At 60.8% G+C, this 17,734-nt stretch overlaps 1 protein-coding gene across 4 annotated transcripts in view; it reads right to left on the reverse strand.

The window, feature by feature from the left end:
• The window catches only part of CELSR1 (cadherin EGF LAG seven-pass G-type receptor 1), a 149,884-nt gene that overhangs the window by 5,534 nt on the left and 126,616 nt on the right, over nucleotides 1–17,734 (reverse strand). For 3 of the 4 annotated variants that reach the window (XM_082350584.1, XM_082350583.1, XM_082350586.1), the window contains exons 21-28: nucleotides 15,910–16,114; nucleotides 14,914–15,114; nucleotides 13,075–13,201; nucleotides 10,903–11,103; nucleotides 5,888–6,062; nucleotides 2,644–2,756; nucleotides 2,190–2,269; nucleotides 586–712 (exon numbers count right to left, since the gene is read on the reverse strand). In XM_082350584.1, coding sequence (XP_082206710.1) covers nucleotides 586–712; nucleotides 2,190–2,269; nucleotides 2,644–2,756; nucleotides 5,888–6,062; nucleotides 10,903–11,103; nucleotides 13,075–13,201; nucleotides 14,914–15,114; nucleotides 15,910–16,114 — 1,229 coding nt within the window. The remainder of the gene's footprint in view (nucleotides 1–585; nucleotides 713–2,189; nucleotides 2,270–2,643; nucleotides 2,757–5,887; nucleotides 6,063–10,902; nucleotides 11,104–13,074; nucleotides 13,202–14,913; nucleotides 15,115–15,909; nucleotides 16,115–17,734) is intronic. The other variant, XM_082350585.1, reaches the window with a different exon arrangement.

Genomic DNA, 17,734 nt, shown 5'->3' on the forward strand with positions numbered 1-17,734 from the left:
ACCAGGCCGTGCCGACGCCCACCACGGCCCACGCCCGGCCTCCCTGCCCCGGGGGCTTCCAGTTTCTCCAGGTCGGGGGCCTGGTCAGGGCAGCCAGCACGCCGGTGCCTGGAGGACCCCCTCCCAGGCCCCAGCCCCCGGGCCATCCGGGTCCCCAGTGCTGCATCATTAGTCAGGGTCCACGGTGCGGACAGTAAATGGCCAGCAGCCTCCTGGGGACACAGTGGGATTTATGCCGGCCGGGGAGCGGGTGAGGCCCCGCACTGGCTGAGCAGAGGACTGCGTCCTGACGGACACACGGGAGGCCATGGATGGGGGTCCCTGGGAGGGCTCGGGGCAGAGCTGCCTTTGGAGCAACAGCCGCCTTTTTTTTGGTGGTGGGACCACGAGGCTTCACCATAACCCCTAACAAACTGCGCCGCCACCAGAAGGACAGCCACGGTGCAGCCCCGTGTGTCCAGAGAGCAAGAACACAGCCAGGACGCCAGGTCAAGGATCTCCCCAGGGACCCTCTCGGGGCACTTCAGACAGGAAGCAGCACAGGTGACCCCTGGGCCCCGCCAGGTCCGTCTGACAGCCGCCCACCTGTAAGCAGCTGAAGACGGCGAAGAGGTAGCGGAAGGTGAGGGCGTCGCTGTTCACGGCCAGCAGCCCCAGAAGCCAGGTGGCGCCGATGAGCAGCAGCAGGAAGGCGGCCGTCCTCACGAGGGAGCTGGGGGGCGGACGCGGCGTGACTGCACCGTCCTCCCCCTCCTTCTCTCGCACCCGCCCGCCGGCCCGGCCGGCCGTGCCCCACCCTCCTTCCTTCCCACACCCTTTCGAAGCATCCACCGTGAGGCAGCCCCTGGCTCACACGGGAAAAGACAGCTGAGTGGGGAGCAGGCGAGCAGTAAAAAGCAAACAGGTAAACAGCAAACTAGGAGCCAAGACTGGTACCCGGGCTGCACCCACGGCGACTCCGGGAAGCCCGGTGCACGGGCCCGGAAGTTACGTGGACCCGGAGGAGGCGGGTGGCCAGACGGTGTCAGGCCCGCTGTGCAGGCTCCTAGCAAGGGCTTCCTGCTCTCCGCCTCGGTCTCCCAGCTGAAGGGGAATGGACGGCGACGCGCATCCCTGGCGGGGTCGCGGTGGGGCGGAGGGAACTGCGTGTGCTAACGTGAGTCAGGGGCTGGGAAAGGCAGGTCTGGGGCGGGGAGGAAGTGCAGGACGGTGGAGGCGGTGAGCAGGCTGGACCCCGACCCCGCGTCCCCTGCCCGCGGTCTCTGCTCCTCCGTGGCCTTTTCAGACTCTGCTCTCCCGCGGGCCGGGCGGACCGGCACCTCCTGCGGCCCCTCAGCCCCTCCTCACACATCCTCCCTTCCCTGGCCCCCCGGCTCGGGTCACCTGGCCCAGTGGACACCCTTGTCCTCCCCTCCCCCGACCCTTTCGTGGCTCCTGGACTCACGCTGAGCTCTCCCGACGCTGCCCTGCCTGCCTCCCGCAAGGCTTTTCTGTGGGTCCCCTGCTCTCTCCCAACCTGAAAACATGGGAGGCTCCCTCTCCGTTGGGCCCCATCTTCCTGTGCTGCCCCCTCTCGCTGGGCGAGCTCCTCCACTCCTGTGGTGCCAGCATCACTATCACCACCAACCCAGAAAGTTCCATCCCCCCACCCCCACCCTGCCTGACCCCAGGGAGTGTCTAGGCACCTTGGCACCTCCCCGCCACAGGCTGTCACCATCCCCCTCCTCCTGCCCGTCCAGGCGAGGACACCCAGGCGTCACTGCTAACCCCTCTCCCCTCAGTGACTCCACCACAAACCCCGTGGGTCCTACATCCTAAACATCTCTCGGATCCGAACATGCTCCCTCCCTGGTCCGGGCTGCCATCCCGGCCGGCCACCTGCCCCAGTCCCCCTGAGGTCAGCCTCTCTCGCTTTCCTCCACGATGTCCAACTTGGATCCAGACTCGGCTCGGCACAGCCCAGACACGTCCAGACACGGCTGGCCTCTCCCCACTGCGGCCTGTTGATTCCCCACTGACGTGGTTGCCGTGACGCCCTGGACCGGCCCGGAGAGCCAGCAGCTGACCGGCTCGGTGACGGGCACTTTCATGGGGCTCTGCCTGGCGTGTAAACCAGACAGGCAGGGGTCTCGGGTGGGGCTGGCTCCGCGTCAGGTCCCACCCACCGGCCGGGTTTAGCACCAACTTACACGACCCGTTTTCTTTCATAATAATGGCGCTTCCTTTGGCAGGAAACCTTTGCAGACAGGACAAAAATGACTGTGTTGACCTGAAAAAAAACCAAACAAACAGAGAAACCCGAAGTCCAGTGGCCGCTCCACTGTATTGTCACTAGAGACCTTCAAAAGCCAAAGGCTTCTGAGGGTCTCCAGCCCACATCTCGGGAGGTGCCCCCTGGGATGAGGCCTCGGAGCCCAGGAGCCCGCTGGGGGTGGGTGCTGAGCGGTGTCTCAGTGGACGTGGACCTGGACCAAATCCCAGAATCCACGGGTCTGAGGACAAGGCTTTATCACCGTCAGGTCAGCCCTTCCTGTCCCGCCCAGGTGCTCAGCCCCAAACACCCTTCAAGCCAACGTACCCAAGGGGCACCCGGCCTCCCACGTCCCTGATAATCAGGGGCTCTGAGAAACCCCCGGCACTCACGACTATCACGGTTCCAATGGGCCCCGCAAAGCTCCAGATCAGGGTGTCACGAAGGGACAGCCAGCAGAAGTCCGGGTTTCCATAGCCCTGGGGGTCCAGGCCCACCGCAAGTCCTGGACAACAGGGAGGAGAAGAGTGAGGGCCACCCCGATGGGGGGTGGCCACAACGGGGTGTTCCCAGCCCCCCAGGCAGGACCCGGGGCCCCTGGCATCGCCCTCAGAGGGAAGGGCGGGGAACCCGAGATAAACAGCCGGGAAATGACAAAGGCCCAGGTCCCCTCCCAGCAAAGGCCCTCTCAGTGCCGGTCACAGGCCCACCATGACCACGACCTGCTCGCGGATTCACCCCAGAGGTGGGGAGCCCACCCGGGCCGGGGCTGCTGACGGAGGTGGGAAGAGAGACAGAAGACGGAGGTGATGGGACCCGGCAGGACCAGCCACGAAGCACGATGGGGATGCCCTGCTGGCTGGGCCACGCAGAAGCCAGGACACGGCCATGGACCACAGGCGTGAGGGAGGAAGGACCTGAGGGCAGGCACACGCCACACACGCCACACGCATGTGCGTGCACAGAGCACACACGCCACACACACACACATGTACACACGTGCACACACCCCAGGAACGGCTCACCACTCCAAGGTGCTGGGCAAATGGGGAGTTTCCTATATATCTAAGCCACGGCCATGGTTTCTAACCGTGTCACAAGCTAGAGCAGGACTTGCCCTTGCAGAACCGTCAAGGTGAAGTCCGGAGTGGCTTCTCCAACACAGACCTTGCTTAGGACGAAAGAGCAGCCCACTCCGCGCCGTGGCCTCCCCTGACCTGGCCCGGACTGTTGCACAGGCCACACTCCCTTGCTTAAGCCCTAAAAGATCAAGTCTCCCCACCGACTGCTCAAAACCCTGCAATGGCTTCCCACTGCCCTCAGGAGATGGACACGGGTATTTCTGCGGCCTTCTGGGCCCTTTGTGGCGTGGCCACGGCCACACTCCAGACCACGTGGCACCCCCCACTCTGCCCCAGCCCAGCCTCGGGTCAGTCCCCAACCAGCCTTCCTCCACTCAGGTATCGCACGTGTTGGGCCCTGAAGGCACACCCCCCAGCACAGCAGCCTGGTTCCTGCGAGCCCTCCAGTGTAAAGAGTGCTTCCTCCAGGAAGCCTTCCTGGCCTGCCTCCCCACCCCACCCCCCAGATGAGAGCAGGTCTCATCCTCCCCCACCCCACTGGCTCTGAGCCCACCCCTCAGTGCAGGGTCTGTGGATGAGCCTAGAGTCATGTTCACCATCACTTAATGCCCGTCTTCCCTGGAGGGGCGACTCCTGGAAGACACAGGCTTTGCCGTTCTCACTCACTGCTCTGATCCCGGGCCGAGAATGGAGCCGGCACAGAAGAGGCCCACCATGAATGAACGAATGAAGGAGTGTGCGAATGCTCCCGGGTTCTTGGGCAACTAAGACTTGGTGGGGGTTAAGGAAAGCACATGGGGAGGTGGCCTCAGGCCCCCGTCCCCCATCCCCCGGGTCCAGGAGGCCCGGCTGGGTCAGGCCCCACGACCTGAGACAAGGGCTGTCCCCATGCAGAGTCCCATAGAGATGCTCTGCTCCATCCAGCCCCATCGGGAGGGGTCGCCCAAGGTGACCACACAGGTGGAGATGGAACGGGGTACAGTATAGACCAGGAACCACACTCTGAGTTTACTGGGGCACAGAAAACCAGACAGCAAACGCTAACTGTTCCTTTTGTAAAATAAGCAAATTGGCAAATGATTCTGATCTGACTTCTTCATTTCTCTTCATAGAATTTGATGTAAATAAAATCCGATGCTCTGGTTTCTGAGATTAACTTGCTAATTAAAAAAAAATAACCCAAATAATAATAGAGGCTCTGGGCAGACTTAAGATGAAATTAAAGATGAGTGTCCTGAGTGTCCAAGCACAACCAGGTCCTTGCTTAGGGGGTTAGTAGATGGGCACTGGGAGGACCCTGAAACAAGCTGCTCCCAGCCCTCAGTCTTCCTGGTCTTTGGGGCTCAGGAACCACCTGAATTAGCACCTTCCTCACAAGTTGACCAGAAACGGCACGGAAACACGCGATGTAGTGTGTCTGCTGTGTTCAGTCTTTGGGTCAAGAGGAGGCGGCTGCCGGTGAGGGAGGCCCCCAATGCCCCCCTCAGCAGCCCTGGATGGAGGTGACAACGGTCATTCAGGCTCCCTTGGAGCCCAGGGAGAGGAGTCGCAACAGGACAGCCCGGTGCCCAGACCGTCTGGGTGGGAGCAGAGTGGCCTCAGGAGACCAGTTGGTGGTGCTGCCATGGGAACCAGGGTGGCTGCTGGGCAGAGCTGTGGGGCAGCAGCTGCCCCTCCTCCCACTGCCTCCAGCCTCGGACTTCGCGTCTGGGTCCCTGCAACCCAGGGACTGCTGAGGAGAGGGGGTGCCGCTCTGCCTTTGTGAGTACAAGAGGGGATCTTTCCCCATAGGAAGCAAATTTGACCTTCTGATATTTAGCGAAAAGTGTGCTGAGAAGTGCTGCTGTTCTGTTCATTCATTAACTCATTCTTTCATCCATCGATCCACCCACCCACCCACCATCCACCCATCCACCTACCCACCCATCCACCATCCGTCCATTCACCCATCTACCATCCATCCATCTATCCCTCCATCCAACCATCTACCTACCTACCCACCCACCCATTCACCATCCATCCGTTCATCCATCTACCATCCATCCATCTATCCCTCCATCCAACCATCTACCTACCTACCCACCCACCCATCCACCATCCGTCCGTTCATCCATCTACCATCCATCCATCTATCCCTCCATCCAACCATCTACCTACCTACCCACCCATCCACCCGTCTCTCCATCCATCCATCCACTCACCTATCCATCCACCCATCCATCTACCCATCATTCACCCACCTATCCACAAAGCAGGCAGACAAGGGAGTGTTTGTCTGTTAGATGCCACAGGCAAACCCTGAACAGGCCTGGGCCCAGCTCTCAAGGAGCTCACACCTGACAGGAGACGCATCCCTCACTGATGATCACACTCGTGTGAGCAGATGTGGGTGCAGGTGCCCCTCCTCTGCTGAGTGCCCAAGAGGAGGCCGGAGAGCTCCCCCACCTGCACCCGGGGGCGCTGGTTTATCTGATGTGGGTTTCTGCATCAGCAATGCCACGCGGGTCCTCCGAGTAGGGGTCGGTCCCCAGCCCGGGCCACCTGGCCTCCTCACCTGTGACAATGGCTGGGATGCCCCAGCCCACGACGTAGTAGAACCTCATGGGCCCGGCGTCGATGTTGCGCAGCTCGGTCAGCATGCGGTAGACGTGCAGGCTCTCCACGAAGGTCCAGGCGAAGGTGCTCATGTACGTGTAGTGCAGCAGGATGGCAGTCACCGTGCACAGGAACTGCGGGGAGAGGCAGCCGCTCAGGCACAGGAACTGCGGCGAGAGGCAGCCGCTCAGCGCAGCCCGCCGGCCACGGGCCCCGCGCCGCGGACTGAGGGCCGGACGGCGCGGAGACGGGGGCGGGGCAGACACCAGATCGGGCCACTTTGCAAACGTGAGGGCACGCAGGTCTGAAAAAGGAAATCAGGTCAGCTGTTTTGCCCTATTTGATTCACCCAGGAGCGGCTGAGTGTCAACAGTCCCAAGCGTCTCAGGCTCCTGATGCGGAACAGGGGACAGGGAGTGAGGTACCTGGGGGCCCTGGGGACCCCCCAACCTGGACCGGCGCCAGCAGTGAGCATAACCCAGGGCCGAGGGGTGGGCAGAGCCTCTAGTGTTTTCATTAGAAGCTAGAAATTTGTATTTTCAGGTCATGGCTCCAAATTTTTAAATGTTGTCATTTCATTTAAAGTTAGAAAGAGAATATCACGGAGGCAGGCTGCTCAGGCTGTGGCCCCAGACCGTGACCGTGGCCTTCACCCACCACCCCAGCCCTCGTGCGGGTCTCCGAGGTCCAGCGGATGCAGCCAGCGGGAGGGAGGAGCCTCAGGCCTCGTGACCTCACCGTCATATGAAAACAAGGTCGTCGCACCTGCGCTGATTTAACGGAGCCTCTACCTCCTGCGGAGGAAAACAGGGATGAGAGCATTTGTTCTGTTTCTGTCCCCGTGGGGCTGTGTGTCTGCCCAGTGGCTGAGTGCCAGGAAGTGAAAGTCAACCTCCGCAGGGCAGCTGAGGGTCAGCTGCCCGGCCTCTGGGGGCCTTGGTGACACCCAGCCCTGAGTCCCTGGACACCGAAGGTGGTGCGAGAACATGAGGAAGGCAGTGGTGGGGGCCGGGGACACTGTGGGATCCTGGGCGTCCAGCCTGAGGTCGTCAGTGCAAATCCAGTCCCGAGTGCCCCGGGATGGAACTTCAAGACCTCCACCTTGGCCCAGAGCAGCCTCACCGGGTCCTCCTGAGAGGGGCTGGCTGCCCGGCCAGGATTCCCAAGGTCCACCTGCTGGGAGATGCGGGCAGGCTCCCCTCCAGGTCCCAGGAAGCTGTACTGGCAGGGGGAGGAGAGGGAGGACGGAGGGGAGAGGGAGGAGAAAGCCTCTGGCCACGCCCACGGCGGGGCCACACCCTGGCACATCCTGTCCAATCCTGGCTGCTGTCCGGTGGCAGCCCGACCTCCTGGGCTCTCAACAGACACAAGCGTAGGAGACAGAGGGCCACCGCCTGACGCATGCAGAGGCCTCCGCTCAGTCCCAGGCCAGCGCACCTGCGGGAGTGCCCCAGAGCCCAGGCTTGCTGGGAACACAAGTGCCACCTGCGGCTAAGACCACCTCGACGGGCCGAGTTCTCTCCAGAAACAAAGCCCCGGAGATGCGGGAGGGAACCATGTTAGCATTAATATTTGTCCAATACAGCACAAAGCAGGAACTCAAGCAGACGTGCCCCCTGCCTCAGATGCTGGACAGGAAACGGGGGTCCGCACTTAGCAACAGGCAAAGCGGTCAGCCTGGCCGCAAAGGGTGAGCCTGTGGCTGGGTGTACCCCACGCCAACCCCCAGCCGCCCCTGTGCAAAGCACGGTTGGCTCAGCAGAAGGAAGAAGGGTGAGGAGGCTGGCGTGTTGCCTTAAATAATGTGAAAAGTAAACCCACAAAACCACCTTTGGGAAAAAAAAAAAAGTGTCAGAAATTGACATTCTAAAATGTAATGGGGCCGTACATGCAGGAACTTCTGCACCGAAGGTACCACCTTTTCCAGAAACAGAACAAACGCTAATGCACAATAAATCATTTCAACCTGCCAGTAATCTGGGAGATGAAAAACCTCACCCAGAGATGGGATTGTGAGTTTACAGAACACCCATCAAAACCAGGCGCGGTGCCAAAGCCCCAGAATTATGTGCACGGCATTCCTCCTCCTCCTCCTCCTCTTTTCCCTGCTCACCAGCGCGTGGAGGCTGCAAAGCTCTCCTTCCAGGCGGCGGATGAGTCAGTGCTTGAAACCAGTGAGTGACGGCCTCTGCGCATTTGTCACGCGGCATTTAGTTGCAAGGAGTGGCCTGTCACCGGCTCTCCGTCCCTCTGTTCAGACCACTCAAAGGCACCTTGAAGGGTCTGCACTGAGTCACACAGCCCCTACCCCCGGGACACGCAGGCAGGGGAGGGGTGCTGAGCCCGGCGGGTGCAGAGGGGCGGCCCAGCCTCTCCAGCGCCCCGTCTGCCCTGGGAGCCCGACAAACGCTCACGGTCCGTCCCCTGGGCCAGGCCCGGGGCTCCCCGTGTCCACGCTGCTGAGCCGCCAAGGTCATCATGCAAACCTCTCAAGGTTGTCTGCCTGTATGTCCCGCCTCCCTCCCTAGCGCCAGCCTCCGGAGGGGCCCCCTGCCTGCACTAACCGAGGAGGGAGAGCTCCAGGCTGCAAGGGGCCCTGGCCAGTGAGCCAGAAAGGCCATCCGTGTCTTTTACCCCACGTCCCTCTCCGGGCTGTCCATTCCCACAGACACGCGTCCTCTTCACGTGAGGGCAGCCTCCCCACACTCAGCTCTGCCCTCGCCTCAGCCCGCAGGGGACGGGTGTGTCCAGCCTCACCCAGACCTGCCACTCTTGTCTGCTTCCATCTCTCCTGGCGGCCCCCCTCCTGGAGACTCGTGGCTTCACGCCCTCCTCCTTCCCCTCCCTCCACGCCCACCTGGTCCCGACTCCTGCCCTTCTCCTCCTGCCGCTGTCCTGGCCTCGCTCCTCCCACCAGACCTAGGAAGACGCCATCCTGGCTGCCTCTCTGACCTCCAGTCTCTGCCCTTCCGACCCATCTTCCCTGTCGCCAGGGTCCTCCTCCTAAAATGCAGACCCGGTCACGGCTCTCCAGGGCACAACGCTGCCTGCAAACCACAGATGGCGCTGCTTGGCCAGCCCCTCAAGCTCTGGACGACCAGATCCCCGGCCTGGCCCCTCCCGATCCCGGCCCCTCCCGCTGGACAGTTGAGTGGACGGCCCTGCTCAGCCCCTCTCTGGCCAGGCGCAGCTCCCCCACCAGCCGCCATGGGGCCATTTTGGCCCCTTACACTCCTGTACCACCATCCGAGTCTGTGTCTGGAGTACGGGCTCCGTGGGCAGGGACGAGAGCGCTTCTAGGGTCTGGGTCTTTGGTAGATTTAATACAGTGACAATCAATAGTCCTCACTGCATGAGGAATGAAGAAATGTCAGCTCTGTCAACAGCATGTGGCAGCTGGAACAGTCCACTGAGAAAGTAAGGGCACACCCCTCACCGTGGGAGAGGTCAGGATTAGGTGAGAGTAGTAACCTGGGAACTTCCCGGAGTCACTACATATGCACATGTGATGGTCAGCTGGCCTCACATCTCCCCAGGGCCGTCAGGGTCACCATCTAGTGATGAACAATGAACTCACACACACACACAGTGAACTGTCTGCCCTGGGCCAGGTCACTCAGTCTTGCTGGCCGCGGGTTCCTCACCTGTGAGCAGGGATGCTGCCACCTCCCGGGGCCCCAGGGATGTTTCAACGAGCCAGAGGGTGCATGTAAAGCCACGGGCACAGAGCCTATACTGCCCTCACCCCCCATCAACGTGCTGTGACCCTTGAACTCTGAAAACCCCCTTTGTAAAAATGAAAAACCACTTGCAACCAGCCAGGGACCAAGCCACAAACCTCCCTCCTTCCTCTTGCCTTTCTCTCCCCAGTGGTCTTGGCCGTGCCGCCGTCTCCCCCTCCAGGGCCTGTCCCTGTCCCACCTGCCGGGGACCTCGCCCCAGCCACCAGGCACCCCTCCTCCCTCCTCCCCCTAGAATCACTCGGCCTCAGATCTCTCCCATCCTACAGACGCCTCCCGCCAACCCCACCCCACCCCCACTCTGGCTTCAACCAGAGCCTCATTCTCTCCGCCTTCAAAGCCAAACTACTTCAGCCTCTGCCTGGGTCTCTGCTGCAGTCATTTCCAGCCACTCCTTTGTAAGTTACATTTTAAACACACTGTGGCTGGTGGGCAGGAACGCAACTGATTATATACATCTACCTCCTCTGACAGCCACGTACCTTGCTAAACTCTTTAATTACTTCTTACAATGCGTCTGTAGATTGGTTAGGATTTTTTCTGTGAGGTCATCGTATCAGCTGTATAATCTAATCACCTAACGATAACTTCCAGGAGCCTACGTAACACCCCACGAACCCACGTGATACCCCAGGAGCCCACGTGCCCTGGGATGGCTTGAGCAAGACACTCCGTATCTAACCCCGTCCTCTCCTCCACGAGTCTCAAGCTCCTTTCTCTTGTCAACCCTGCCGACCAGCCGCCACCAACACGTCCCTGAGTTCTGGGCCTGTCCTAGACTTCTCTCTCCCCCTCTGGGGAAACACCGGGGCTTTCACCGAAGACGTGGCCATGACACCCTAGCAAGTGCAGGGCTGGGAGACGCTGCGCGACAGGGACAGCTTCAGGCTCAAGTGACAGCTCCCGGGACTCTCGGGTTTCACAAATGTGATTTCTGACGAAATCACTAGTGTCTGGGTCAGGAAAGTAAGAGTTGAGGCGTATGGAGCCCCCGGCTCCCGACGATGCCCTTGGAGGCAGATTCCCACCGGGCACAAAGCAGTGAGCCCACGTGCTTGGCCTGGGTTCCCAACTTCCCACCAGACTCCCAGCTGCACCCACCAGACGGAAACAGCAGCAGACACTCCGCCTGGACAAGCCCTCCTGCTCCAGCCTCGGAGGAAGGCGGGACAGCGTGTGCTCCCACGTGGCCACACAGGCGGCCGTGCAGGGAGGGGAGGGGCCGGGGCCTCACCGGGTTTTCTGTCTGCGCGATCCCGATCACGAAGACCAGCTGGGAGAAGAAAAGCGCCCCGATGAGGTTCTTGTGGATGCCGTGCAGGTTGGAGCGGAGCGTCTGCACCAGCGCCAGGAGCACGAAGGCCACCAGCAGGGCGGCCAGCGACAAGGACACGGCAGCGTAGGTGACGATCTTCAGGGGCAGGACCTCTCCGTGCTGCGGGCGGGTTGGTTAGAGGCAGGAGAACACGTAAGGGCCGTGGCTCTGATGGAGCGCTTGCACGATCAAGACACATTTAACATATTATTACTGCGGGCAGGAACCAGCGTGACTACGCCGTGGCTCTCAGGGGGGTGCAAAAACCGAGAGCAAAAACCAGATGAATAGTTTCCGGTGATAAAGTTCTGGGGAGGTCGGTGGTGACGGCTGCAAACACCGTGGACATACATAACGCCCCTGACCTGGACACTGAAACACAGCTGAGGTGGTGACTTTTCTGTTACGTGTATTTTGCCACAAGAAAAAAAAATTGAAAAACAAAAAACCCTCACACATAACTCCTGCTGTCCGGCAGGTGTGGGGCCTGTCCACCCAAATTCTGAGCTGAGAGACCTTCAAACAGAGCCTCAGTTCACGCAAAAGGCAGAGATGCCACAGCTGCAGGAAACCACAGTTGTCTCCTGTGCTTTTTTTGCAAAATAGGACACTCGTCCAGGACCTGGCCCCCGACAGAGGTTTGGAATTTGGGGAGCCAGCAGCTCCGGTTCTCCGGTAACTTCCAGAAAGCACCGTTCTGAACTTGCAGAGAGCTGTGAGCCGGGGCTGCCCAGGGAACTCGGGGAGCCAGGCCTGGGTGGGATGGGGGGGCACTGAGCGCTCAGGGGTCTCAGAGAGCCAGGCCTGGGTGGGATGGGGGGGCACTGAGCGCTCAGGGGTCTCAGAGAGCCAGGCCTGGGGGGGATGGGGGGGCACTGAGCGCTCAGGGATCTCAGAGAGCCAGGCCTGGGTGGGATGGGGGGGCACTGAGCGCTCAGGGGTCTCAGAGAGCCAGGCCTGGGTGGGATGGGGGGGCACTGAGCGCTCAGGGGTCTCAGAGAGCCAGGCCTGGGGGGGATGGGGGGGCACTGAGCGCTCAGGGGTCTCAGAGAGGCTGGGAGCTGCAGCAGCACTAACTCCCCGAGGCTGGGGCGCTATTTAGAGGCCTCTGGCTTTGAGGCACCTGGGGCGTGGGAGCCTTGATTCCTGCTCTGGTTTAATTTCTTCTGCCTGAACTTCTGCTTCCTTTGCCTGCGAGTCGCCTCCTGGTGCTGCCCAGCTTCCTGGCCATGAGAGGACCCCCAAACCCGCCCCTCCATAGACAAAGACCACTAATAATTAACCCCCTTCAGGCTGGGACCCGGAGCTTCTGCCCATGGGCAAGAAGCCCCTGCCCGTGGGAGCTTTCTGTCTTGGGCTCCCAGAGGCACACTCTCTGCTCTTGTCACCCTAACACCCATCAGCAGCAACTTGTGACTGACTCACCCTCCCAAGAATGTGACAGAAACTTGGGTCGCTGCATACCGGGAGGTCCTGGGAGGGATGACGGTGTGGCCGCCCGGGTCACATCCCAGCCTGAAAACAGGGTGAGGTCTCCCAGGCCTCGGTTTGGCTCCTTGACATCAGTACACAACCCTGCCAGGCTGACCCCGCCCTGCTTGGGCCCCCGTGCCTCACTGGAGGCCCCCAGAGGCCACTGAAAACACTGGAGGGTAAACATTAGCTGTCCCGCTGCCGCTCGGGGCTCCTGACCGAGCCTCCTTTGGGGCCAGTGTGTGCAGCACTTAAGAGAGACACTCCCTTTGTTCCCGCCAGCCGTCTCTTTTCTTCCTTAAAATTCAAAGTGCAGCGGCAGCAGCGTCACCTAACAGACTGCTGAGAACCCTGTTCTGAAGTGAGGTGTACAAGCCAGGAGTTTCCTCTCTGAGGTTCTGGACCGCCGTCACGGTTTCTAATTCACAACCTGGGCTCTTTGAAAACTCTTTTAAGGGGGCTCTGTTACGGAAATCCTAACAGATTCTGGCCAGTTCTCCTGGAGCTCCGTTTGTTCAAAGCCCTTAGCAGGAAAGATGCAGCTCACAGAAGAGCGGGCTTGGGGGGCCAGGACACACTTGCCAGCTGGGCAGGGGTTGCCCTGGGGGCGGTGCCCACCTCACGCCGGGAGATGTCCATGAGCACGGCCGAGCTGGTCGCGTGGCTGCACCGGCAGGTGACGTGGGTCCGGTTTCGGGACAGCAGCTCACAGCCCTTGGCCGACCAGCCTCCAGTCCCACCGAGGCTGCAGAGAAAAGCAGGGTGAGCTGGTTCCCTCCACTGCATGGGTTTCTGGGGCCCTCCCGCCCCCACTGGAGCCCAAGCAACATCTTTGCTGTGCCCCAGCCAAGTGCCACTGTCACCGCTGTGAGGACCATGGCCCCAGCGGCCCCCGAGGCCGTGTGAACCCTCTCCCTTCCCTTTCCAGGCCGGTGGGGGCCTCTGAAGAGCACCCACTGCGGTTCACGTTCATGCGTCGTTCAGCAGTAAAACTTCAACGGGATGTCGCAGGCCCCTTTGTCGGAGACATTAGTCAGTTGTTAAAATAGCCACTGTGTGCTTTGGTCTCCTTTTGAGGCTCGATGATTTAAGAAGAAATATCTTACATCCGTTTTATACTTTCATCTTCAGATTGCACAACGTTTTTTATGGCAATTGCATGGAAGCAGGGCCCCATCATTACCCCGTTTTACTGATGGGAAGCCCCAAGTGACAGGCTGCTATAGGTGTGTCGCGGCCTCAGACAGAGCCCTGCCCTCCCTGACTCTGGGAGAGTCAAGCAGCTTCTCTGATACTTAGTGTACTCATCTGTAAAATGGGACGTGAAGGCTAACACGTTTGCTAAGAACTTTAAGGTCTGGGATGGCAGATGCAACACAAAGCAGAAAGGATAATTAGAGCCCCGGCTGGCTAATTGCTGGGATTCAATCAAGTGACCATGAGAGACAGCCGAGCCTAACGCGTGCCAGACAGACCTCAACACCGGCCTCGTCGTGAAAGTGGACCCTGCATTCTCTTTTGCAAGCCAAGCGTCTATTGCCCTCCAGGCGCTATGCTGGTTGCTCATTAACTGGAATTTGGAAACTACAGGAGAGATAGAGTGGCACGTGGTGCTTGCTGATCTAAACCTGCTTCCCAGCGTGGGCGCCCAGCAGAGACCCCGTGGCAGAGACCCGACCCACCTAGTGGAACCGCAGTTTTGGGGAACGTTTGGGCTGCATGGGAGTGAGCACAAAACTCCGTCCTGGCTGCCAGCGTCGGGGGCGGGGGTGGGAGGCAGATGGATGCTGCTGATGTGGGCGGGGCCTCTGAGGGGTCAGACCAGCCCCAGCAGCTGCCACGTGGGTCTCCAGGGCGGGATGGCTGAGGTCGGGGACCTTCGCCTGGTACAGGGACTCCGCTACACACATCAGGGATTTTCCGCTGTCGGTGGGAGGACCCTGGCCCCAGTCTCTGAGTCCCGCCCCCGTGTGTGTCCAGAACAAACCCCGGCCTCGTTTGGTGGTGGACGGGGCGCTTGTTGGCCGGAGTCCCGCAGGTGAGGGGCCCCGTCTCCACGCTGGTCTTCTCGAGGGATCTCCATGTGTGCCTGTGCATGTGTGTGCACGTGTGTGTGACCCTATGTGTGAACGTCGTGCATGCCTGTGTTTCCAGATGTGTCTGTGGGCATTCGTGTACACATGTGTGCATGGTCATAGCTGGGTGCATGTGCACACATGTATGTTTGTTTCCAGGTGTGCATATGTGTACATGCCTGTGCACAGGTGTGTAACTGTGGGCTTATGGGGGACTCCGACACCCCCAGGAGGGGCTGGAAGGGAAGCAATGGGCCACAGAAGAACTCCCAAGGCGCTCTGCCAGCGGAGCGTTGGGGACCTGTGCGCAGGCACACCTGGCCTCAGCAAAGCCCCCCAAGGAAATGCAGCATTCCAGGGCAGGGAGGGGCGTCACCCGTACGTGATGGAGTGGTTCCAGAACACGCAGACCGGCTTGGTGCGCTCCTCGGTCTCCAGGAGGGTGTGCTCCACCAGGACGGGCCTCTCCAGGGGGCTGGGCAGTGGGGCCCCCTCGCTGTACACCACCGCGCTCACCACGGGTGTGTTGATGACGGGCCGGTTAGGCAGCCTGCAGGGGAGAAGCCAGGGCACAGGCACAAACCTGCGTGCAGCCCTGATGAGGGCATGGCGCGGAGGTCTCTCCAGGAGGGACCGAATCAGGCGCACGAGCTCAGAGCCGCAGCCTCAGCCCTTGGGAAGGCATGGCTGAGGGAGCGGTGGTGTGGCCTTCGTAAAGCTTTTATCACCAACGGGCAAGCACAGGGTCACCTCTGGGACAAAGGCAGACTTTGGAAATTTAAAATGAAGAGAAGGTATGTGCGCGAAGACGTCAAGGCCCCACCGCGGAGAACAGCAAATCCCTGGAACGCTGGGAATGTCCAGTGAAAGGAAGCTGGTGCAGTGGTGACGGCTCAGAGAGGCCCCTCGTCCAGCCACTGGGAAGGATGCATATGGAGACCACAGACCCAGGCAGGAGCTGGAAGTGATTCTAAGGTTGAAAAGTGAAGCCTCTGTGCTCCGCCTCTGCTCAGGCCTCGAAGCCCTTTGGTGGCATTTGCTTCTTCAGCCGGTATTTACTGAGCTGCCCTAGGCGCTGGGGCCACCAACGGCCGGTGGCGGGCAGGTGTGCGGGGACGGATGCCCCGAGCAGGAGTTACACTGCGGAGCCTGGGGTGTGTGCTGAGGAGGCGCGCTCCTGGCAGAAACACTAGGCAGACCCACAACCTCTGTCCCAGGGAGGTCACAGGGCGGTGGTCTCTGGCTGTGGGCCGGGGTCACTGCGTAGCGTGCCTGTACACATGTTCCGGTGGTTGGGATTCTGACTTATGGAAGCCTCGGAACCCTCTGGAAACTGCCCCCCGCCCCCCCCACGCCGAGCTCCTGGAGCCAGGCTTACCTGAGGCTGCGGCGGTCCGGGTCATAGTGCTCGGGCAGGAGCTGCCCCAGGGTCCGGTAGATGATGACCAGGGCGATGGCGAACTGGCCAGGCTCCTCGGGGTGTCTCTTCTGCCTCCTGAATGGGGCCTCCATCTCGGCGCTGGGCTGCGGGCGCGCCGTCTGTGGGGCGGCCCTGCGACCGGCCGGCCTCACCGTGGGGCCCTCTGCAACGTAAGCACAGCGTGAGGAAGGGGGCTGGACGCCTGTGTTCCCACCAAATCACCTTCTACTTGAGCCAGTGCTTCCTGAAATCAGTAGATGTTCCATGGGAAACAGTAGGAAGTTTCTCAAAAGAGCAAACACAGAACCACCACAGGACCCTGCAACTCCACTTCTGGGCGTGCACCCCAAAAAGCTGAAAGCAGGCACTCAACAGATGCTTGCACACCCACGCTCACAGCGAACATGATTCACAACAGCCAAAAGGTGTAAGCAGCCCAAGTGTCCATCAACAGATGTTGGATAAGCAAAACGCAGTCCCATCCATATAAAGAGATGTCATTTAGGCTTAGAAAGGAAGGAGGTTCTGGCACAGGCTACAACGTGGATGAACTTTGAAGACACGATGCTCGGTGAGAGAAGCTGGTCAAATAATGTAGATTCCACTTATGTGGGGAACCTGGAGACTGACTTCGTAGAAAGCAGCCACAGTCACCCACATTTTCCACAATCCACAAAGTGCCCCGGCTGTGCCTGGTCCAGGAGTTGTCTCCGGAAACATCCACCGCCCAGTACGCGCTGCCCAGAGCACAGGCTCCAGGGGGGCGGGCGGCGGAGCCCTGAGGGTTGGGTTCTGGGAGGGGCGACACGTCTTGGGGAGGGGAGGACAGGAGCAGAGCCGAGGGGGCTGGAGGTGCGGTCGGGGAGGGTCTCCCCTCTGCCCCCGTGATGGGGACGCCACACACCTTTCAGGCCCTTCTGACCCTGCTCAGGGCTGTGCTGGTCAGCGGCTGTTTAACAGCACTGGCTAGCCTCACTCAGGCTGGTTAACCATACTGGTGAGCCACACTCAGGCTGTTTAACAGCACCGCCTAGCCTCACTCAGGCTGGTCAGTGACGCAGGCTGGTCCTCGACACTCTGGCTTTGGGGTCAGCAGGGAGGTGGCTGCAACTGCCGCTAGGGCTGCTGTTTTCCAGGGTTTGGCTGAGAGCTTTTGGGAAGGTGCGGGAGTCACCACCCACTCTCGCGCTCTGGCTGGCCCGTCACCCAGCCGGGCTGTTCTGGCTCTTCCGCTGGGCGAGGGCAGTGCAGGCTGTGGGCTTCCTGAGTGGAGGGCCCGATGCCCCCCCCACCCCCGGCTGGGGGATCCTCCCAGGCCCCCACCCCGACTTGAGTCAGACGCCTCCCTGTCGAGGGCCCGGACTTGACGAGCCGATGTCATCATCTTCAGCAGCAAGTGCATCTAGCTGCTGCCCCTCCTGTGAAGTCCCACAAAGCGGGGCCCCATAGGGACGCTGGCTCGGTGCTCCCTAAGCCTCCCACCGCCTGCCTCCCCTGCCTCTGTTCAGCCGCCCTGGGCCGGGCTCCAGGCCCCCTCCTCCAGCAGGCTGTCACCTCCCGGGGGCATCAAGTGAGAGGCTGCGGCGGGGACACCAGACAGCACCCCGCAGCGGGGTGGCCTCTCGGGAGCGTGTCATGACCCCAGAGCCCACACACCCCTTCCCCGTGTCTGCTCCTGGCCCCAGACACATCGATGGGTCTAAAGCCCCAGTTTCTTCCACGACTCGACTGACCCATCGTGTCTCCAGCTAACCAGTCAGCCAGCAAGTGGGTACCGGGGGCC

Source organism: Balaenoptera borealis, assembly GCF_965194805.1.
Source record: "Balaenoptera borealis genome assembly, chromosome: 13".
NCBI classification, from domain to species: Eukaryota; Metazoa; Chordata; class Mammalia; order Artiodactyla; family Balaenopteridae; genus Balaenoptera; species Balaenoptera borealis.